We start from the raw sequence: 23,109 nt of genomic DNA, 5'->3' as shown, positions 1-23,109 counted from the left end.
TAAATAAATAAATATATTTGACATTAAGGCGTTTTACTCTAATTTGAACCTTACATCGCAGAATCCACGAAATATGAGAAGAAGTACTTATGGATGGACTTTTGCTTTTGTTTTTCTTCACAAATGTTACAGCATACTGCTTCCTGTAGTTTTCAACTGCTAATGAACTCCAAAGGGTATTATTTCTTCAAATGTACTATGTATATATACAGTATAGTAGTATACACACACCTAATTAATAACGAACAATATATTCCTCTTGGCCATTTACCGATCGGAATCGTGTTATAATCCTGATATTGATAATAAAGGATTATGACAGCATAATACCATATATATAAGTTAATCGTTTGATTCATCAGTAGCTTTGCTAAGCCGAATTCTTTTGTTTTATTGTCAAAAAGTTAAAAGGAATCAAACATGCTCTATACCATTCTCATGGTTGATGATATTTACAAGCTTAATTAATTCAACGAATTTTTACAATGGTCATAGATGACAGTAGTTCGACAAGTAAAACTGAAGCCCAACTAACATGACGTTTGTATACACAATACAATATATATACTTAATAATAAATCCAAACCAATTAAAATTAAAATAAAAAAAGGAACCAACCACCACCTTGATGTGCATAGTGCACATATATAGCTAGCTACTAGCTAGTAGCTAGTAACTGTCTCAGAAGAAATAATCGTTTTCTTTTACTATTGGCTAATGAAGTTATTTGGTAAGTGCATCAGCGGCACAAAGAAACCATGAAAATATTTTGGTACTCCTTGGCGACAAGGTTTTCTCCGCTAAAAAAACCCAAGAAAAACTGAAAGACGAAAATCCATTTGTGTTAGTTTGAGGAACATTCAGCTAAAAATTTACAATTGGCCAACCTACATGAATAACATCTAAGATTTGTGTAGCCCAAATTAAAGGACCTTGATAGCTAGATCAAAAGAAATTAGAAAGAACTGCATGAAAACATTCAAGAATGACAAGGAGGTGAATTGTTTTAAAAATCAAATCCTCTCCTTGGAAGGCATCGATCCAGGCAGCAAAATCAATATAAGGAATTATAAGTGTAGAATGTTGCTAAGATGGAAGCTATGCAAATGAAGAGGGAAGGAAGAAGGGTTATATTTAGGAGCCTGCTGACACCCACGTAGCCAGCCAGTGTGATGGTTGCATCAGCTATCACTCTTGCGATTGTGCCGGCCTCCGTTGAAAGGAGCCCTCCATTGTAGGTTCCTCGTGAAAGCCTCGATGACATCACTCTTGAAAGGAGTGACAAGTTAACCCCTAATATGATCACCACATATGCAGATCATTATTAGCTACCGTTGCATTCTGTCACATTATTCTGAGTAACAACTGCATGATTAAATTTCGCTTCTGATCATTATTTGTAAGCTAATAAATGACAGATAAAATCTTACCTTCAAGTACTTCAGCAGAAACAAACATCAGCAGACCTGAACAGATGTATTGTGGCTCAGAATATGGAAAAAACAAGTTGAAGCTGCAGATTATGCCTATGAAAACCATAATTTCTGATGCCAACAGGATTTGCCTACAAACAGGTCAATAGAATGGTGTTAGTCCTTCTATTGCTTTGTTTTAAGAATGAAAAATGGGAAATGTATTATCATGCATCTTTCTGAAAATTCCAAAACCACGTCATAAATTATCTTCGTAAGTGTTTTTTTCACACGATACCTGTCCTCAAACATATTGCTTATATAGTTTCCAACAACAATGTTTACAGGAAGAACTGTCAGGCCGAGGCATGCAAGAAAAATGGCGACTGTGCTCGTTGACCAGCTGAAATAGTATGTTGTGATGACACTAGATTCTGATAGCAAAATCTCCATTGCATATTTGAGCATGAAATATATCAATAGCTGAACCTGAAGACATGACTTAAAATTTCTCAGATGAAATATGTATTGCAAACATCAAAGAAGGATAAGGGTCAAGCCATATAATTCACAAGTTCTGATAATTAGTAACGACTACAAGGTCAAAAGCAAATAGTAGCAACTTAGTAACTTGGCAAAAATATCCTATGAGGTTGTGTGAGGCAACCTCGTTGATAAGATTGTATAGATAATTGTTAAAGACTTCCTATTGCCCACTAAGTTTCTGTAGTTAGGGGTCATATTGTATAGGTAAAATATTCAATGAGATTTCTAAAGAGAGTCTCATTAGATGAGGGTGTGTATTTAATTGATTGGAAGCTCCTAGTTTAAACTTCGTCTATTTATAATTTGGTAGTCGCTCGTTTTTAATTATATTACTCAAATTTGAGACACAACTAAGCCCATTTAACCATTTTTTCCTTGTCAACCTTTTCTTTTCTTCTTTCTCTCTGCCCCTCCGTCTCTGGGTGTGGCGCCAAATTAGTGACAATTTGAAGCCACGTGTCTCTGTTTGCCAGTGTCATATTCATCAGCATTTGGCATCCCTTGCCTACCAATCTCGTGATCTCAATTGAACATCTTTTCTCACCTCGTTATGGTTGCTTTGAACCGGGCGATCTAATGGTTACTGGAGCTGAGGGAAAAAGGAAAGAAAAGATTCTTCGGGGCTTGCCTAAGTATCTTAGATTTGTGTAATTAAAATTTGGGTAAAGATGACTGGCTACCAAATTGTAAATTGAGTAAGTTTGGATCAAGGATTTCTAAGCATTTAAATAGCACAGCCTCATGTAAGTTTGTAACATGTATAGTTGATCACAAACCTTTACAGAAGGAGTAAGGAGTCTATATGCTGATCCAATTGAATTTGCTGGTTTACGCGATTCCTGTGGAGCTTCTTCACTACCATCACAATCCTCCGGAGCTTCTTCATCTGCTTTGTTTTCTGAACTAACCAGCAATGGTTGTTTTTGGCCTTTTTCAAGTGCACTGCTTTCTGCTTGTGAAGGACAAATGTGTCATTTTCCATTATTTATGCGATGGTTAACAGAATGAACAAACTTCTTAAACATAATTTAAGGCATACATGAATTTTATAAAGATCCAAGTGACTTAAAGCCATATACAGGGGCAACCCTATAATTTAGACAAGTCTGTGATTCTTAAAGGATTACGTTTTGGCAGCAGATTCACCAATTCCCTAATTAAGAAATTAGAGATTGTTACATTTTAAGGCTAACTCCCTCCCTTGCATACTTTATTTGACTGGTTTAGTAGTTGTGCTGTGTAATGCAAAGCAATATAGCATTCAGCATTGTTGGGTAGCAGCCTAATTAGCAATTTTTTAAGTACTCGATAGAAAATGTAAAAATAATCAGCAGAGACATGAATTCAGTACCAGCATTGGATTTACGTGGTTTATGATTCTCTTCAATATCATGAGAAGGTTCCTTAAAACTGAACGACAACCATATTAGATACATGAGCCAGCCAGCAGCCATGACCCACCCGGGCAAGGTATCTTGGTTGAATGTGATCTTGTAGATCTTAAAATTTATTTGCAGTAACCCAGCCAATGCAGGACCACAAGCCATTCCAAGAGCACTCGCACTAACAAAACCTGCTGATGCTTGCAAACGAATTTTTAAGGGCACGCAGTCACTGATGTAACGTCTGTTAACGGCTCTGGCAGAACCTAACCTGCAATTTTCATTTAAATGTTATTTATGCTCATCAATCATCAAATGAATAAAAGCACACTTACCCACAGCAAAGACGACCAAGTAAGAGGATCCATATTGAATTAAGGTCATATGCCAATGCATACAGGGCATTTCCGAGAAAAAGGGTGATGCTACTGAATATAAGTGGTCTGAAGTAGGACTTATTTGACCACGCACTGAAATACACGGAAGAAAACACCTGCGCAACAGCCATTGCTCCAATCACAATACCGCAAACTGTTGGTGCAGCCCCAAGACTCTCAGAGTAATCATCTGCCGTTGGGACGATGATATATGTGTTCACCATATACAAAAATGTATTAGCCAGGTTCAGAATAAGAGACATAAAATGATATTTTTGATCATCGATAGGCTCATCAGTATGTGCAGGCAGCTCCTCTTGCATAATGAGTGCATGTTGACCCAGAAAGTTAAGAAAGTTAGTTGAGTTGGTTAACCTGTCAACGGCTGCTCTTATTGAATCAATGACAGGATCCTGCATATAATGCAAGGTTCTAGTCAGCACAAATGTTTGCTTAAGAATATTGCAAGTAAAAAAACAGTGCAACTGAAACGACCTGAAGGGGAAGAGTAGGCTGATCATAAATTGATAAGTAGCTGCCGTGGCGGTCTTGAAGATCATGGAGATTGCGAGATAAGGCTCCCACAACAGCTCCAAATCCCTGCAAATTCCACATCTGTTAGCCAATATTCATCCCTGGAAACAATAAACATCAACTACATATGGATGTAGCTGATTCTGCAAATTAAAGGCCCAAATAAATATTTGTGTTAGAACTAAAGGCATTACCACATGCTTGAAAACTTGCTGCAGCTGAGAGTAAGGATGGTTAGCACGAGTTTTGACATAGTAATCGGTGAATCGATAGCCAAAACGTTTATCAAACTTCTTCAATATCTTGCGCAGACCAATAGCATTGATCTCTACAAAAGAGAAAAGCTTCAATAAATCTTGCCCCACTGCTCTATAATCTTCGCGTAGTTTGGCTATTTTTTGTAACTCAGGCTCCGGCTGAACAGCATCCTGCTCCTCTCCAAGCTTTGCGATCCTGCTTGCCAAAACTCCTTGCTGTTCCAGAAGGAAAAGGACAATCTTCTCAATCTGCGTTGTAATAACAAAACAAGAGAGAATCAATTTATGAATGAGACACATTCGATAAACAAATAAAAATTTCATGTTTGGCATGTACTCATGTAAGCGGAATCTAAATTGGGCAGTTAAAACTAATGAGATAGAAAAAGGTCCAAGGTTCATATAATAAGAGACTAGTAATCATAGAATGGACAATGTGAACAGACCTGATTATCCAGCATCCTTGAGAAATCCTTTAGTACATGTCGTCTATCTAGTGTTCCGAGTTCTATTTGTTGAGCATACTGTTTTACTCGTTTCTTCATTTGTTTGTAATTTATGTAATATCTAAAACAAAAGTTAAAATCATTAGCATGCATGTAAAATGTTACTGAATCCAGGGTGCAAGTTCTTCAAAGTTCTGAATTCAGATATTTGATTGGGATGTTTGTAAATCCCAACACAGCAGGCAGGTAGGCAGAAAATAAACATACCCTTGCCATTCTTCAAGTTGTCTTTCTTTCAACCTTTTCCCGAAGGCAACCATCTCTGCCTGCAATTTTTCATGATAAAAGGTTGTTGTATCAGTTACTTATGAGTATCCTAGCCGCTCAATTCAGATACATCACGGCTTGAATCCGAATTACACCATATAATTTTACGAATCTGCATGCATTAATTCCCGGCCTAGTTTAATATGAGTAGCTAAGAACGCAACAAGTAAAGTTGTGAAGCCCAATCATGGCCTCATGGGTGGATCAGAATCCTGAACATACCAAAACGGCAAAACCACCAAATGACGACACACCTCTTCACTGAATTGTGAACTACATGGGGTTCACTGTAGATAACAAAAAAAGAGGGGGAAAATAAAATAACATATTATTTGAAACTAAAAAGGCCATGTGGTTATTAAGAAATTGTACGTTATCTAAGCAGTGACACAAACTTGTTTGGATCGAACCATGAATTGATTTCACCGTTCAAGTTCAACCTATGGATTAATAACAACAATGGAGGCTCTTTCACATGCCATAGCTGAATAGTGAGAAGCAAATCAAGTACTTGATGCCAACATTTCAAGCCCAGCAACCGGGCCCATTCGGCCCAAGAAGAAAACACATAACATGAACGAAAACGAAGCAAAAGAAAAGCGAATCTGTAGAACGACGATATGCATGATAGCAATAGAGCGATAAGAAGGAGGCTTACCCGAAAATGGATCAAAAAAGAAGAGTATGCATGCGGCGATGATCGAATTGTGGAGCAATTTGGAAGGAGGAGGAAGAAGAAGGATAAGGAGAAGATCGAGCTGAGTTTGTCGGAAACGAAGCTCAGTCTTAGGCTTGTTTATTTCCGTACATATCGCTCGCTTCTCTCTTTCCATTTTGCTATATATAGATTGCAATACAACCCACAACTTCTCATCACAACAACTTCAATTCCGTTCAAAACTATACTATTACTACTTTTTTATTTTAAACATACAAATATATCTACATTCTAAACTTTAACTCATCACTATATATACCGTCCACGTCAAAATTATTTACTTTCACTACGTGCATGTGTCGCATTTCTTAAATCTTATATTAACTTAATTAAGAGTTTCACCTTTAATTTTATTTATGCATGTTTATTTATTTAATTAGTGCAACCAAATTTTATAAGGATACACATGCTTTCTGATAATTAATACTAATACTCATCAATGGTGCAAATATGCAATATATATCTAAAATGTTAAAACTGTGAAAGAATAATATACCTAAATTTTGTTCTAAAATAAGTAAAAACGTATCATTAATTATTATTATTACTATTACCTGCGCTTTTACATGTGAAGTTACAAAAAACAAAATGCAGATCGTCGCAAAGAAATATTTAGCTTTTAATAACATGCAACATGCATACACACGTTATAATTAAGCTATCTATCCTGATTAATACACAGGTTGGTCTGCTAAAAGACAGTTGTGATATTTCACGGAACAATCCTTTTCTTTGTTGTTCTTCCTTTTTCTTTTTTGTCATGAATCCTTAACTTTCTGGGGATAACATACAGCGCAGCAGAGGAATAGAGTTAGACAAATCCATCGGTAAATGAATATATGATAGCTAGAGATTCTAGATTTGTAGAGGAGGGAACACGTCACCATCTACATTCTGCGATATGACGCCACTACTCAAGCCCTCCAGTTGCCACCAGTGACAAATCCATCGTTACGCGTAATTGGAGATGTATTATTTGAATTTAGCTACATTTAATTAAGTAAAAAATATTTTTATCTTTTTTAATAAGGAGGTCGTAGAGCGATACTTATATCAGCTTCCGATCCACATGCACCGAACAAGTTACGCTCTCTGCATAAACAACGTCTCGGTTAAACTAATAGTCTGTTAATAAGATAATTTTAGACTATTTTAAACTAATTCTTTTATTGTCTTTCGAATAATTTTTATGTCGATATATCTAGTTTTATTTTAGACAAAATAAGAGGCACATTATAGTGAATAAGGATAATTAAGCAGCTGTTTTCGATAATAAAAATGTTTTGAGATACAATAAATATGTCTAAAATACTTTATTTTTTTATTTTATATTTATTTATTATTATTAAAATAAATAAATAATTTTAAAAGGAATAAACATATAAATATAAATACGATATATATAAAAATGTATAAATATTATATCTTTAATATTACTCTTAAAAAATTATAAAAGCCAAATATATAATTTCATATCAGCATCATTATTTGTATCTTTGACGAACTTAACAAATATTATTCGATATGTATCTAAAATATTTAATTTCGATTTTCAATTTTCACACCATCATATATAAAAATAAGTGTTTATGATATAATATAAAGACGCATAATATTTATTGGCATCTAATAAGTAATTTATGAATATGATTTAATTCACAGGTAAATAAGATACGAATAGAAGTTAAAATATATCTCGTTTTAAGAAAGTATATATTGTACACGATATTTTTATTTTTATTATAAAAAAATCTTCTTTTTTTTTATTGAAAAATACATTTTAATATAACTGCATTTAAAAATGAAATTGAGACTAAAAAATAAAAACTAAATTAAATTTTTATATTATATTTAATATAAAATATATTGGATTAAATTATATCTCAATATTATATTTATTTTAAGATAACTATAGAGATTAAGAGATAAATTTATAATTTAAAAAGTTAAATAAAAATATTATCGATGTATTCCCGTAACGTAATAAAAAGTCTACAAATTGGTCCATATTATCGATTCTTATCAAAGAATCTAAGATATACAATTAAATTGAAGTATTCAAATATGATGTAACAAAAAATTCTTTTTCTTAATCAGATGTTATCTGCCAAAAATAATATTAATGAGCATCCAATAATAAATGAAATGATGTACAAGTATTAATATTGATCCAAAACTAATATTCCCATTTCTTCAACTCCATGCCATCAGGAGCACTTCCCTGAACCTTCTTGGATCCCACTTCTTTCCAGTTTGTGGACAGTACGGTTCCATTAGACTCCACCTGCAACATACTTTCATTGTTATATTTGGAAAAGAATATGAAAAGCAAAAAAAGACAAGGCATTGCACGATAAAATACATACAAATGATTTGCTCATTGCTCTTCTGGTGTCCTCATCTGCATCTTGATATATCTGGCGGAAGAATTTGTTCAGCGCTGCGTCACCATCAAGCTTTTCATCTTTTTCCTGAAATTGAGACCCTTAGGACCAAAAAGTGCAATACAAATATACAATCCAAAGAGTCATTAAAAATTTGGGCGAGTGGTAGACTAAACTAACCTCTTTCTTAACTTGAGCTTCCAGCTTATCCCAATCTACTCTTTTTGGTTTAGAGGAAGGGTAAGTAGGCCTTTGAACGTTGATAACTACAAAATTGGTGGTAGAGTACAATCCACATCAGAAAGGAAACGATGCAGGTACTAATAAAGGACCATAATTCAAGTGACAACATGCACAACTCATTTCAAATAACAGAATCCAGGGTAGATTCTGTACTCAAAGCAACATGCATAACACTTAATTAGAGTATCTAAGGCATCCAACAAAACATGGAGAGATGAAAACTTAACCAGAATTGAGGTTACCTGATGAAACAATAGCCCTCTGTGGAACTGTTGCACCTCCACGGAATTCAAGAGCTGCCCAGTGGATAGGTTCTGCTTTTGCAAGCCGGATTTCCATCTTGGTAGACAAAACTTCATATCGGCATCTGGAAGGTACGATCTGATTAAGGTAAACCAAAGATTTCACTTGACTTACACATGATAGAAAAATCACATAAAAGAGTTTCAATGCAAATTTCTTAGTTACACCAACTGACAAGGAAGCTCTGTTTCACACCTTTCCAAACAAGCGAGGTTGAAGAGCATATGCATCCTCACCAGGTACATCGATTCTAACACTTAGCTAGAGCAAAATAAATAAACAAGTTTAGAATGTGATTTGTTTACTTGTTTGTCAAGATGTATGCAACTGTAACAAAAATAACACATATGCTTTGACAAAATCCTGCAATAAGTAATGCAGCACTTACTATTTGTTCACCAAAATCAACAGTCACGCTGTCCCGTGGAATGCCCTTTGCAAAAATGGTAACCACCACCTCATCAGGTTTTTGGTAGAATTCATGCCTGCATTGATATTATATTTTCAAAATTCACCATTATAATGCAAATATAGTATTAAGGGCTTGAAGCCATATTATAAGATAAGGCTAAATCATTACAGGAAGTACATTAGAAAAACATCTGCATGCACCATGGCAATTGGCACATGAAACAAACAAGTTCCACCAACCTGTATTTAGGTTTAGCAACTGCTATTGTCATCTGCTGTGAAACGTCATTCACTTGCTCAAGTTCTTTGGCAGAAACACCCCGAGTTGTCGTGTGCTTTTCTGGTATTATAGGTGTGACATCAGATTCTTCTGTTCAACATTTTAGACCACCAAACACGTGTCACTTTCATAGCATAAAATTAAATGCATCCACGTTTATCTCTCGATAGTCATGACATATCGTACTATATCACAGCTTAAATGAAATCTAAAAGTTGGACTGGAAAAAGTAACAACACATTACATAAAGAAAGAACAAATTATTACCAGCAATGAGCTCATGACATTGTTTGAGCATATCAATGAATTTTGAATCCCCTGGAGCCAATGAAGCACCCATCTCTAGAGCTGCCTTAGCTGTCTGATATTCCTTAAGCTTCATGCATGCAGTACTGCAACAAAAATGTTTGATGAGAGTGGACTTAACAACAGCAACAGCAACAAGGATTATAATAATACAATGCAAGATAAGAATGTAGTTAATAGCATTGATGACATTCTATACAATACTCGTGGTGATAATCATAGGTGGAAATAATAAAAAATGGCAGAACTGTTCTCACCCTTTCCGCAAATATGCTTTTGGGAGAGAAGGATTCAACTCAATTGCCATGTTTGCATCAGCAACAGCCTCTGTAGACAAAAAAAAAAGAAAAAAAAAAAGAAAGGAATCATTAAAGCAATCATAAACCCCGAAAACACAATGGAAAAAAGAGGGAATATAATGGTGACCAGCGAGGTTGTTGAGTTTGATGTTGGCTTGGGCACGATCGGCATAGTATTGAGCGTTGTTAGATTCAAAAGCGATGGCCTTAGTGAGAAGGTCCATCGCGAGATCATAGTCTTCATCGACGAATGCCTCTTTGGCCCTCGCTTGAAGATCAGAAGCCATGGAATAGAAGGCCAAGGAAGGAACCAAGAGAAAGAGAGAGAGAGAGAGAGAGAGAGAGCTCTTGAAGAACTAGGAGAAGAAGAAGAAGAGTCTAGAAGGAGAATCAAAGTGATTGACCTGAGAATGAGATACATTCAATAATTACGACAATATATATATAGAGACCACAAGAAGGGTTGATTCATATTTTAGGAAGCTACCAATTATATGTAAATTAAGGAAACTACGAAGAAAGATAGCATGAAAAGAAGAAGAAATGTAGCGGGATTCTTCTAACAAATTTCACCTCTAATTGGTATGAACTTTCTTTTTTAATATATATTTAATATTTGATTGATATTATTTTAAGAGGAGTGTTAAGTATCAATACATGTGATTTATAATTATTAATTAATTATTATTAATATTTTAATAGTATAAGATTATTCACTTTTTTTTAACTAGTTAAGTGTTAATTAAATTTTAATAAAATAACTAATTTTTTAAATTTTCTCTTATTTTAATATATATTTAATATTTAATTGTTTTAATATAAATTTAATGTTAACTAAAATTTTTTATTCGGTATTTTAAAAAATTTATAATTAATCATTATCATATATTTTTTATTAATTTAAGTTTAATATTTATTAATTAATTATTTATATTTTTTATTTATATAAAATTAATTTTACTAACTAATAATTTATTAGTTGAATTAATAAATTAATAATTTAATCGATCGTGAAATTGAATTAATGGGATGAACTAATGATCGGATAATCTAATAGTTTATCGTGAGATAAAAATTTAGTCAAATCATCTAATAGTTTTCAATTATCAATTTTACGTGAACTCAATTGAGTTTCACTTTATTTTATTTATTTAGCCACATTTAAAAAAAAATAATACTTTTATAACACATAATTCATTATCTAATGATAAAAAAAAATCTCGTTAGGGAGCTAATGAAAAATCTCGACAATGTGTACAATAGGTTGGTTATTTAGCTCAATAAAAATAAATAATAAATTCAAAAACTCTAGTTCAATTATTTCATATCAAATTTCAAATTATCCAATTTTAAATTTTAAATTTTTAAAAAATTCAGATAGTTATTTTAAAAAATAACCATATCAAATCCTAATTTACTAAAGCATTTTACTTCAATATTCTCTTCTTTTTCAATCAGTAGCCACCCTACCTTCGTCAATAATCATCTAATTTCATTGTCTCTACTGAGCTTGCCACACGCCACATCATCCACTTAAGGATAAAAATAATCATCTGCATACCTAATGGATTGAACATCTAACATATTTTAATTATATATAACTAAATCCAATCCAATCAAAATAATTATCTATATAAAAATTAAAATAACCATATGCATATCTACTAAAATGACCATTAAAATAGAAGAAAAAGGTGAATAACCAGAAGAAATAACTATTTTGGTGAAACATAATTTTAAAAGACTAGGTGGCACTCTTGTAAAACATAGGCTCAAATATGAAAGAAGCTAACTATATTTGGATCCGAACATCCCTATACCTCATTATACATATTGTATAGATACTCTATTAACTCTTTATATTTTTTTTTTTAATCCATTATACACGATTAGTATGGGCTCTCAATACTTTTTCTAAACAAAATATTTTGGTACGAAGACAATTGTAAAATTTGGATGGTAGTATTAAAAAAAAAAAAAGGCTTGATTCGGCAGGAACCCTCCACAGTCTCACTTCTTCCCCCTCATTCCAGCATTTCTCTTCTCAGGCTGCCGCTGCTGCTGTTCTTCCCTTCCTCCTGCCGGCCGTCGTGTGTTTTCCTACCCTACGCCGTCCCTTCACTGGTTCGTATTTTCTCTTTTTTGCTTCTGTTTGTTTGTTTCTTTTTCTTTTTTCCATTTTTCTGCTTTTTAGTTGCTTTTGTTCCCTTGCTTCTGTACTTTTTTCTTTTGCTGCTTCTGTTAATTTTGGTCTCTTCACTGCGAACTTTTGCTTCCATCGTCCGTTCCTTCTAAAGCTTCTGTAACTTCGCTTCTGTTGCTTATATAGTTCTGTTATTTCATTTGTTATTACTGCTGCTATGTTGTGGCTTATGAGATATGAAATTCTTGATTTGGTATGTTAATTCTTGTTGATGTTATGTTATGAGCTTATTGATTTGGTATGGTTGCTGCTGTTGCTGTGAAAATGATGTTATTACTGTGATAATGACCTTGGTTGATGGTTTTGAATTCTTACCTGAGAGCATGTTTGTGTTTTTGTGTGTTTATTCATGATTTTATTCTATATGTTATTTTAGAAAAATACAAATTCTTAACTGGGGGAAAATAAACTCTCAATGTGAATTGTGCAGCTCCCCAACAGGGACAAAACAAGAGTGTGAGTTGTTCAACACCTCAGGTATGTATTTTTCTCTCTTTTGTTCTGCTATTCCTTATGTATGCAAACATCTCTTTCATGTCTTATCTTCATTATTGAAGAGGAGAAGAAAAGATGCCTCTAGGGCTGATCCTAGGCATAGGAAGAGCTTTTCGAAGGAAGAGGACTTCTTCATTGGACATCCTATCATCAAAACGTGCTCCACGAGGTTACTACAAGGGCAAGAACTGCAAGCCTACTGGTTTCCATACCCGTAAAGGTATAGTTGACTTTAAAATTTTCTTAATTTCGTCTTGGCCTTTATAAATGTTATCTTTTGTCCACGTCCATGGATGTCAGAATTGGGAATATGGGTTCCTGCTCTCCGAAGCCATTTTGATTTATTCTTCCTTCATTTCAGTTGTCATTGTTTGTTCTTTTAAAAAAATTATGAATTAGATGACCCAGATTCATGTTGTTTTGTTTCTTAATTCTTTTCACTCTCTTCAGTCTCATAAGAATCGCTATACCTTCTCTTTGCTGTTATTGTTTGTTTATACAAGTTGGAAGCTTCTTAATTCTAGTGAAATGAATGAATTAAATATTTATTTTATGTGAAATTTTTTCCTTTCTTTAATATCGATGTATAACTTGGGAACCTTTTTTCAATTTTTATCATAATTTCATGTTTCTATGACTTTGATTTGCTGATGGCTGCTTGCCATGGAATAATGCTCAATTCTTCACGTGATAGTTTGAGGGATTGTAGTTTACTCAGCTGCCAGCTCAGTCAGTTAGAATTAGAAGTAGTTAGCAGCTGTCTAGTTAATTATACATTTATACTAGATGAACAGTTAGACTTATCTAAGTGTAACTCATACATGTATATTAGCATACCCTGGTAATACAGTGACTGTGCATTGATTCATTTTATCGTTTTTACCTTTCTTGTCACTCTTAGCTTTCTTTCTCTCTCGTTCTCTAACTTTATCACAACCTTTCCTGGTACCTACACTGCTGTTAGAAAGTTTGGTTTTGTCATGACTCTAGATTCACTACTGAACTTTTAGTTGTAGAAATCAGTCATATGCTTACTAGTATCCATCAATTTTTTTAGTTTTTTTTTTCATAAATATATTAGCTACTTTCTACTATTTTTTTTCTTTGATTCATTTTTTCCTTTTTGCCTGTCAAGTTGAATGTAAATTTGCACTTTGTTGCAGGTGGGTATGTGGTAGTGCAAGAAAAATTGCCAAACTATGTAGTCCCTGATTTGACAGATTTTAAGGTTTGAATTTTACACCCAGCTTGTATTGTTCGCTAGTGTTTCGTTAATCCGTTTGTTTTCAACATGATTACAAATTTATAATGCTGAGATGAGTTCCCATGGAAATTTTGTGCCAAGAGATGGTTCTCCTGATGGCTACGAGGGAAAAGATAATAAAGATATCCGGGGAAGGGAGTGTAAAAGAAGGAGGGGGTCAGAGAATTTCATTTAATTGATTAGGGAGTTTAAAACCCTCATTCTTGGGGAAGTCCAAAGTAGCATTTGTTTCTTATCTTAGGACAAAAAGGATGGAGACTGAGGTGGCTGCAAAGGAAGGAATGCTAGAGATACGTATTTGGCTTCTATTCGTTTGGATAGTACAGAAATAACTGCCCACAAGTCAAGACATGTCTCGTGTCTCTATTTTAAAGCATACAAGTTATCTTAAAATTTGTCTCGACAAAGGGACAACATTAAGCTTTTGTCAAGACATGTATTTGTCCCCAACATTTTTTTATCACCTCTGACTTTATGACAAGAATCAAATGCTACTTAAATATAAGTATGGTTTATAAAGGGGTTAGTAAAAGCTTTACAGTGCCTGTAGCATTATCCCTCTAATAAATCTTGGAAACAAGGATAAATGCTCTCGAAATCTCTTACGTTTCTCCCTTCCCCCTCTAAACACAACTCTCAAACAGTCAAACAACTACTATTTGATAATTTGACATTGTTTCTTTGTTAAGCTCTTTAATTCTTCTATCTTTTAAGCTTTTCTAGTATATCATTATTTATGTTTCTTCAGCTCCCTTCGCCCTTAGCTTAGGTGCATCCCGATACATAGTAGCTTTGTGTGAGTGGCTTTAATAGTTAATAGTTTTTAGATATTCTGTCACTTGAAGGGATGCAAATGCGACATGGAATAGTTGGTCAAACAATGGCTGGTTGAGCCTAATAGTAATATTATAGGCAACATTAGGATCCACAATGGCAATAAGTATTCTCGTGATGTGGTTATACCATTAAGAGCTTGTTTGGGTGAGCTTCTAAAAAAATATATTTTTTCGAGTTATCTTTTTTTAAAAGATCTTATGGAAAAGTAAAAGTAATTTTATGTTTGGATATCTTATGTAAAAAGATTTTTTTATCTATCAATTATGTTTGGGTATAACGATATAAAAGTATTTTTTTGTTTATTTGTTACATGAAAAACATCTTTTTTTAAGAAAAAAAGATCTTTTAAAAAAATATGTAAATTACAACTTCTCAAAAAAGATGTTTTTTTTTTTTCTACTACTTTTACTTTTACTACTAGAAATTTGCTAAACACGTTAAAAAAAAAAGATATTTTTTTATTAAAAAATATCTTTTTTTATCAAGATAATGGCGCCCAAACAAGCACTAATTGTGTTGTGATCTCTTTTATCATAGTAGTAATTTTTTTACTTCCATAGACATTGTCGAGCTTAAAATGTCTGCTATGGTGATCTAAAGGGGTGCAAAAAAAATGGCTTCATCACTTCATTGATTATTTCCTTTTATGAATGATCAAAGTCATAATCCTTCGCTGATGAATTATAGTCCATAACTGTCAGTGCTGATTAGCGTCATTCTTTCTTTTATGCAGCTCAAACCATATGTATCTCAGTGTCCTAGAGATGCCAAGACCTCAGAGGCTTCTGCATTGACTAAGTAAACCAAATGGAGTAGTGTAAGATGGTTTCTTTGTAACACTGCAGAGTGCAGACTATTTCTTTGGAGAAGAGTTGGTAGAAATAGCCATTCGTTTGACCGGCCATGCTTTTGTGATTATTACATTTGCCGTATTGACTGGCCCAAAACATCTCTGTTATGTGATAATGATACTACGATTTAGACCATCAAAACCATTAATAAATTTTTGCTGTTATTTTCCTATGGTTTCTTCAGTATTACTGTACTTCTGGGTAAAAGCGAATCAAATCAACTCAACATGGCAACGCATGAATTTATATATTGCATTTATATGGATTTAAATTTCCACAAAGCCAGAAAATTGAGACCCATGGAGAGATAATGACTCGTAAAGGGTCAAGAAGCAAATTCTAACAGACCATAAAAAATTATAAAAAAGCAAACTCCAAAAACAGATAGAGCAAAGTACCTTACCCCCTCCCCAAACATCACAAGGATGTTTCTTTTCTTTTCTTTTCTTTTTTCATCCCTGTTATGTCATAAATATTCTGAAAGTGATTTAATGTTATTCTTCATCTTTAAATTTGTCAAAAGTTTTGATAAAGTTCTGAGTGCTTTTTAAATTAATGGATAAACGAATTAAAAGTAACATCTCCACCAACTGTTCTGGTGTTATCACAAGCTTCACCTTCCAAAACCTGCTGCTGCATCCATTACTACTACCACTGCCATAGAATTGTTCCATGATGGAGGACCTCTTGAGCAGGCCAATTCCATGTTGGTAGTCCAATGACATTCGATATGGCGCAGGGCTCGCGATGATAGAAATGCTATAAAAGATAATAAGTATAGCATGTTTGGCGTGGATTGTGGATTATTGATTGTTAGTACCTTGTTTTGTTGGTGGGAAAATGATGTTTTGTGGTCGGTGAGCTTTTATAGAAGCTATAGTAGTACTTCAAGTCCTAGGTGTATAACATAGTAAAAGTGGTAGCACTTGGTCCATTTGGTTGACCTTTTCCTTTTTCGAAATTTGTCCTTCCGTATAGTAGATAGCATTAATCCATTGAGTTCCGAGATTACTTACTAACTTGAATAAATTTGTTCATATTCTCTTGCCTGCGTAACTGCAAGATGGTTAGTTAATTGAATCATGTTTATATTTGTTAGGCAAACTACAAGATTATTGTCTCATCTGCTTGTCACTTACTTGTTGCTCTCTTTTCTTCACTATGCTATCTCCGCCTTTGTTCTTATTACTCGGAAGCAGGCCAAGAAACAAAAATGACATAATAGATACCATACTTAATGCTGGACAATAAGGCCGGATGATGCTATCTTCTTCCTCATTGTCTTTATGCCTTAAACTAGACAATAAGAACGATGATGATTCAGTTGAAAAGTAATTGCATCTATTGTCTCCCTGGCCTGGCCATCTTCCAACCATGATCACATTGAAAGATCATGATAATATCAAATATAATGAAATTGCATTCTGGATGTATGTTATTTCATGTGTGGTGCTTGTGATCCTTGCAGGTGTCACATCGGGCCTAGCACTAGGATTGTTATCATTCAGCCAAGTTGATCTTGAGGTTCTCATTAAGGCTGGCCGTCCTAAAGACAAAAAGAATGCAGGTTTTTATATAAGTAGTCAAAGTGATGCAAACATTCCAACTCACTGCTAACTAATGTTATTGCTTTATTTATCTGCAGAAAGGATTCTACCAGTTGTAAAGAATGGACATTTTGTATTGTGTACCCTCCTTTTAGGTAAATCACTGGCCATGGAGGTATGCTATATGCTACATAAAAGTTCTAATAAATAGGCCTGTCAACAAAATCCCAATAATTATGATACATGAATGTTATTGTCATGTTTTTTTAAGGCACTGCCAATCTTCATGGATCCAATCATGCCGCCTTGGCTTACTATTATTATATCAACTCCCCTGGTCACATTATTTGCAGAGGTGAATTTCTTTCTCTCACAAACATGATATTAATAATTTTATTTTTATTAACCTATCCTCGAATTAACGATGCTAGATTGTGCCTCAAGCTGTATATTCTCGATACGGACTAACCTTAGGAGCACAAATGGCACCCTTTGTTCAACTGCTTCTTCTGATCTTCTTCCCTATATCCTATCCAGCTAGTAAGGTAAATTTGGCTCTATTTGGAGAATATTTTTTAATATTAATCCTCTGAATATCTTCCTATTGGAGCAGATCCTGGATTGGGCTCTAGGGAAGGAGCATTCAGTCCTGTTGAGAAGATCTGAGTTAAAAACATTTGTGGACTTGCATGCAGACATGGTTTGTTTCCTATAATCCTTTGTATTTTGTATCATATACCATTGCTTGGTTGGTATATGAGTCCCTCAAACATTTTTCTTAAATTTAAAGCATAAGTGCAAAGTAGGGAAATAAAAATTCATATGACAGGCAGGAAAAGGTGGAGAGTTGTCCTGTCATGAAGCCTCTATAATCACAGGTGCCATGGATTTGACTGATAAGACTGCCAAAGATGCAATGACACCAATATCTGAAACTTTTTCTCTTGATATAAATTCCAAACTGGACATGTAATGTGTGAAAAACTCAGATTAGTGACATTCATGCATTTTGTCGATCTGTCAATAACTAAACACAGTTACACATCTTTAATTTGTCAACTCATCAGGAATACAATGACATTGATCATGAACAAAGGGCATAGTCGTGTACCTCTATACTCTGGATACCCAAGTAACATCATTGGCCTTATATTGGTAAGCAACAGAAGAAACTGTTATGGGGATTTAGTTTCTATATCTTGAATTCCTGATATTAATCATTGCTTATTCATGTTGTTTTAACTAAACAGGTTAAGAATTTAATGTTCTGTCGTCCAGAAGATGAAACCCCAATCAAGAATCTGATTATCAGAAAAATTCCCAGGTATGAGAATCATGATATCTTTTCATCAAACACTTAGATCCTCTCAAGTTAGGTAATAATACACGTAACATTTCTAAATTTGCTATGCTTGTAATGGACCTCCCCAAATATCAGATTTTATCGAGTGTCATAATTTAAATCTCGAAGGAGGTTAGGTGCATGATACTAAGAAGATACTCATGTAGCAGGGTTTATGAAAATTGGCCACTGTATGAGATACTGAACCAATTCCAAAAGGGTCACAGCCATATGGCCATTGTTTTGAAATGTGAGAATGACTCAGAGAACAACAATGCTGTAGCCCATGCTGCCGGTGCGCCTACATTTCTCAACACACTCACTAATAAAATATCAAATGCAACACAAAATACTAAAGGTAATAAAATAAAATCCTAAGGCATTACAAAAAGATTCAAGCATGGGAAGAAGAAGTGGTTCATGTTTTTCAATGTGGTTGGTTACTGCAGAATCCGATTCTTCCTTTGATCTGGAAAAGAGTCAGAGAGTTTGTATCTGTGAGTCCAGCGATATAGAATTTAATAGTCCAAGTCCAGCATTTCAGAAGATGATGATGGAGGCAGGCAATGAACAACATCAACATTCCAAAAAGTGGGAGGAAGAGAGTGGTTATACGATGTCACAAGAAGAAATACAAGTTCTTCCAACTGTTTTGGACGAGGAAGTGATAGGAATCATCACAATGGAGGATGTTATGGAGGAACTGTTGCAGGTATTCTCTTGTTTACCCTTTCATAGCTAGCTAGTAAAGTTAGAAGTTAATAATGGATTATGAATCATGAAATGACTTCAAACAAATAGGAAAATGTTGTGACTAGATAAAACGCACTCTTAGGTTCAGCTCTTCTCTACGATGATGATGCTGATTACTTTCCTTGTTTTACCTTCTTCACAAGGGGGACATACTGGATGAAACTGATGAATATGTTCATGTTCAAAAGAAGTGAGTACACCTACATTAACTTATACTTATTGGCATGATCACGCTTATTTCCAATTCTCCTAATGAACTTTCTCTGATTCAGCATCAGGATTAACTTGCTGACTCCACGAAGATCATCCAGGAAAGGATCCGAGTCTAGTCTTCATTGAACAACTTAAGGCTGATATTTACCTTTGATGACTTGTCTCAAACACTTGGTAGACATTGGTTTTCATAAGATCATTCTTGTATTCTTTTCGCCTTAATTGTTGTTGTTATTAGCTTATTATAATCTCCACCTTAAATATTCAGCTTGATCAGTCCTATTTATTATGCAAGGACAATCAATTAATCAATCAAAGTTATTAATATTGAAAATAAAAAACCCTCATTCTCAATTCCTTTTTTTTTTCGCGTGAAAAAAGAAAAACAATTATTGTTCTCGTCGGTCTAAACTCTAAAACAAGCACTCTCAAACCCTCATTCAGGATTTTTTATATAGGCCCATCTTTGACCTAGAAAACAGAATTTATGTAATTTAAATTGATTTTTTACACTAAGCTATTATAGTTAGGGGGCGGTAATATGCACCGTATCCGCCGGTATCCAATTCGGTCGAGTAGGATTGTTAATTCGATTCGCAGTAAATAAGGTTTTTGTCTGGGTTGAGCATCAACCCTATCCGACAAACTCACACTCTATATATGTATATATTATATATTTATACAAAAATATGTTTCAAAATGAATGTTGAACCAAAAATTTCTTACTAAATGCAAAAGACCTGTAACCACTAAAAAAATTATTAATTGATAATTTAATATTTTTTTACATAAAAATTAATTCAATTTTAAATTATTATCAAATTATATAATAATATTATATAAAATAGAGTTAAGTTTATATAAAAGTCTCTAATCCTATCCTATCTATTTACTCCTAATAATAGTTGGATATTTTTTTTAGCTAACTTTTTCAACTATCCAGCATACCAAAGACTAGTTTCGCATATTAAAATTTCATTTAAAAGTTTATTGTTCAACAATATCGACAAGGCGAGACTAACTAAATAAGTCATCTTTGGTTGGTTTCCACTTACTCCTTACTAATAATTTAAGTAGAAATGAAATATCTTTAAAAAAGGGCAACAAATTAAATATCTGCTGCAATAAAGCCCCACGACCATGCATATAGAGAGATAAGATATATGTGTCAATAAGTGCCCACACGTAGCCCCATAATAAGAAAAAGATTAAAAGTTTAAAACATAGCCAAGCCATGAAAAATGAAAGGGAATTCTGATTTGTGCCTCAAATATAAGCTCCATATAGTATCTCTCTGCTCTTCTCCTTGGATGCCAAATTAATTGAGTCTATGCATGGTAAATCTGAATAGTAATTCATTTAACCTAGACAAAAAAATATATTTATTTTTATGTATAAGAGTACAGTGGTCATGTTTGGTGCTAATAGTTTATGAAGGAAGTCAGCAAATGCATGCAAGTGTCCTTCGGAATCTGATTACCAGATAAACATATTGATTATTAATGGGTATCTAAAACAATCTCAAACTCTTTATCCTTTGAGTAATATTAATAAAAAATATTACCCCCTAATATTTATATTTTTCCTTTTTAATCCTAAGAAAATAATAAATATAATTCAAGTGGATCAATCTTTAGATTGGTTGCTTATATAGCAAAACAATATAGTAATATACTCTGAGCAATCCTTCTAGCATGTGCGGGTTCTTTGTTCTGTTTTGTATATTTGGTTATGAAATTAAATTAAATACATTAAATTGCTGGTATAAACCATCTATAATCATACAACTTGCACCTAATTTAAACACCTACGTACGGTCATTTGATGTAGCTGATGTTCTTTTAAGCATTTTCTTTATCGGTCCCGCTACGTTACCAATAGCATATCTGCCAACTTCTGCCAACTCTTATGTATAATTGTGTTTTATGGATGTGTCTTTGTAGATGTGTCTAATAAAAATATTTTTGTATGGCTGTGTTTAATAGAAGTGTCTTTATAGATATATTTTCCGGATGTGTCTCTTTATATATGTATTTAAAATATAATAATTAATTATTGTTGACAATAAGTTGACAGATAATATGTTGGTACCCTATACTTTTCCTTTCTTTATTGAGAATATTTAATTAGCTAACACAGTAATGTAAAATGAATGACGGTTGAAAATCAAAATCCTAATTTTTTTTTAAAATATAAAAAAGGTTAAAATATTCAACATTTTTATTTAAAAATTAAAAAAATAATTAAGAGAACAAATTAAGATTCGTAATATTTTTCATGTAAAATTATTTTAAAAGTTGATTGGTTCTAGATTTAAGTTAACATAAAAAAAAAGTTTAGAATTTGGATTCCACTTGGAAATCTGTGTCGTTTTCCATTACTTAAAAATTAAAATCACTACTTGCAATCATAAGTAACTACAAATGATGAAGAGAAAATTAAAAGTTGCTCTCATTAACGAGGCCATCAGTTTATTTCCATAACCAACATTTTGAGAGAGCAAGAAAACATTAAACATCAAAAAAAGAAATAACAGCAGCAAATTGAAAACGGATAATCGAAATAAGTTATCAGAAGATAACGCAGGCATTGGGATTCTCCTCCATACTTGTGTAATAATAATGATAAGCTTGAATGGGTAGAATAGAAGCTTCCAGATTTGTAGTATGCTCTTTATTGTTCTTCTTTGGCTCTTGTTTGGCTGTGGCTGTGGCTGTGGCTGGTCCAACAGACAGTATTTCGGTGTGACACAGCTTCCTCAGCTTCCCAACAACTTCCACAGCATCCATTTCCCCAGTCAAAGTCAACTTGTTTTCATTCATGTCCACTGACACTGACTCAATCCCTGCAATATTCGACACTATCTTCATGGCTTTTTTCTTACATTTCCTCTCATGTAGTGCTTCCACCCTTAGTATTACTTCCTGTCTCACGCACCAAAATCAAACATTTATTAGGATACTAACCAATAAATAACAATCTCCATATACAAAACAAAAATAATAATAATAATATTAAAGGGTAATGATACAAAATAAAAAGGTCTCACACATACATTCATTATTTATAGGATGTTGGCCAAGTTTTGCTAATAAGCTAATTAAGGGAAAGGACTATGAGGAGCTTGACGGGTGAAGTGAGAATGAAGTGGCTAGCTATATATAGAACTTGTGTAGTGATTAGTGAGGCTCACTTCTAATGAGGTTTATTTAAACAAAATAATAATAGAACAACTAGTGACTAGTGACAAAGGATCAAAGATGGAGAGTGGAAGTCAACTATGTCAAGAAATAAATCATAGTTTATCAATAGCATCATCGTCATGGTCACTTGAGCACGTGTTATTAGTTAGATGCAACATGATAATTCACGCTAACTA

At 33.5% G+C, this 23,109-nt stretch overlaps 5 protein-coding genes across 9 annotated transcripts; 2 read left to right on the top strand and 3 right to left on the bottom strand.

The window, feature by feature from the left end:
- Window positions 1-439: 439 nt before the first annotated feature.
- On the bottom strand, window positions 440-7,106 carry LOC112779329 (SPX domain-containing membrane protein At4g22990). 3 transcript variants are annotated; one of them, XM_025823571.3, is made up of 11 exons: window positions 5,940-7,106; window positions 5,222-5,280; window positions 4,955-5,075; window positions 4,446-4,757; window positions 4,213-4,317; window positions 3,676-4,130; window positions 3,310-3,611; window positions 2,735-2,910; window positions 1,711-1,901; window positions 1,431-1,564; window positions 440-1,293 (listed from the first exon to the last, which is right to left on the bottom strand). In XM_025823571.3, exons 2-11 carry the CDS (start codon window positions 5,272-5,274, stop codon window positions 1,055-1,057), a joined length of 2,088 nt encoding a protein of 695 aa, XP_025679356.1. In that variant the 5' UTR covers window positions 5,275-5,280; window positions 5,940-7,106; the 3' UTR covers window positions 440-1,054. The 3 variants fall into 3 exon arrangements, with proteins under 3 accessions (XP_025679356.1, XP_025679358.1, XP_072084051.1); XM_025823573.3 differs by having other exon boundaries at window positions 2,735-2,907; window positions 5,940-7,105; XM_072227950.1 differs by having other exon boundaries at window positions 5,222-7,106.
- Window positions 7,107-7,945: 839 nt separating this feature from the next.
- On the bottom strand, window positions 7,946-10,650 carry LOC112779495 (protein SGT1 homolog A). 3 transcript variants are annotated; one of them, XM_025823791.3, is made up of 10 exons: window positions 10,353-10,650; window positions 10,184-10,253; window positions 9,888-10,012; window positions 9,581-9,710; window positions 9,318-9,414; window positions 9,125-9,190; window positions 8,869-9,007; window positions 8,564-8,649; window positions 8,366-8,470; window positions 7,946-8,283 (listed from the first exon to the last, which is right to left on the bottom strand). In XM_025823791.3, the coding sequence occupies exons 1-10, from the start codon at window positions 10,510-10,512 to the stop codon at window positions 8,176-8,178; spliced, it is 1,086 nt and encodes a 361-aa protein (XP_025679576.1). In that variant the 5' UTR covers window positions 10,513-10,650; the 3' UTR covers window positions 7,946-8,175. The 3 variants fall into 3 exon arrangements, with proteins under 3 accessions (XP_025679576.1, XP_025679578.1, XP_025679579.1); XM_025823793.3 differs by having other exon boundaries at window positions 9,581-9,707; XM_025823794.3 differs by lacking the exon at window positions 9,125-9,190.
- A 1,490-nt stretch (window positions 10,651-12,140) lies between these two features.
- On the top strand, window positions 12,141-16,045 carry LOC112777516 (uncharacterized). The gene is made up of 5 exons (XM_025821903.2): window positions 12,141-12,349; window positions 12,859-12,905; window positions 12,986-13,143; window positions 14,087-14,151; window positions 15,758-16,045. The coding sequence occupies exons 3-5, from the start codon at window positions 12,999-13,001 to the stop codon at window positions 15,824-15,826; spliced, it is 279 nt and encodes a 92-aa protein (XP_025677688.1). The 5' UTR covers window positions 12,141-12,349; window positions 12,859-12,905; window positions 12,986-12,998; the 3' UTR covers window positions 15,827-16,045.
- A 1,108-nt stretch (window positions 16,046-17,153) lies between these two features.
- LOC112777515 (DUF21 domain-containing protein At2g14520-like) lies at window positions 17,154-19,972 on the top strand. Its single transcript, XM_025821902.3, has 12 exons — window positions 17,154-17,442; window positions 17,521-17,597; window positions 17,694-17,777; window positions 17,854-17,967; window positions 18,036-18,122; window positions 18,252-18,391; window positions 18,490-18,577; window positions 18,673-18,746; window positions 18,935-19,122; window positions 19,214-19,476; window positions 19,661-19,707; window positions 19,790-19,972. Exons 1-12 carry the CDS (start codon window positions 17,250-17,252, stop codon window positions 19,854-19,856), a joined length of 1,422 nt encoding a protein of 473 aa, XP_025677687.1. The 5' UTR covers window positions 17,154-17,249; the 3' UTR covers window positions 19,857-19,972.
- Window positions 19,973-22,300: 2,328 nt separating this feature from the next.
- Window positions 22,301-22,600, bottom strand: LOC112776777 (heavy metal-associated isoprenylated plant protein 12). Its single transcript, XM_025821015.3, has one exon. It carries the CDS (start codon window positions 22,598-22,600, stop codon window positions 22,301-22,303), a length of 300 nt encoding a protein of 99 aa, XP_025676800.2.
- Between the last annotated feature and the right edge of the window lie 509 nt (window positions 22,601-23,109).

This window comes from Arachis hypogaea, chromosome 19 (genome assembly GCF_003086295.3).
Source record: "Arachis hypogaea cultivar Tifrunner chromosome 19, arahy.Tifrunner.gnm2.J5K5, whole genome shotgun sequence".
Classification (NCBI taxonomy): Eukaryota; Viridiplantae; Streptophyta; class Magnoliopsida; order Fabales; family Fabaceae; genus Arachis; species Arachis hypogaea.
Note: the sequence above shows the minus strand (reverse complement) of the source record. Positions and strands in the feature narration are given on the sequence as shown.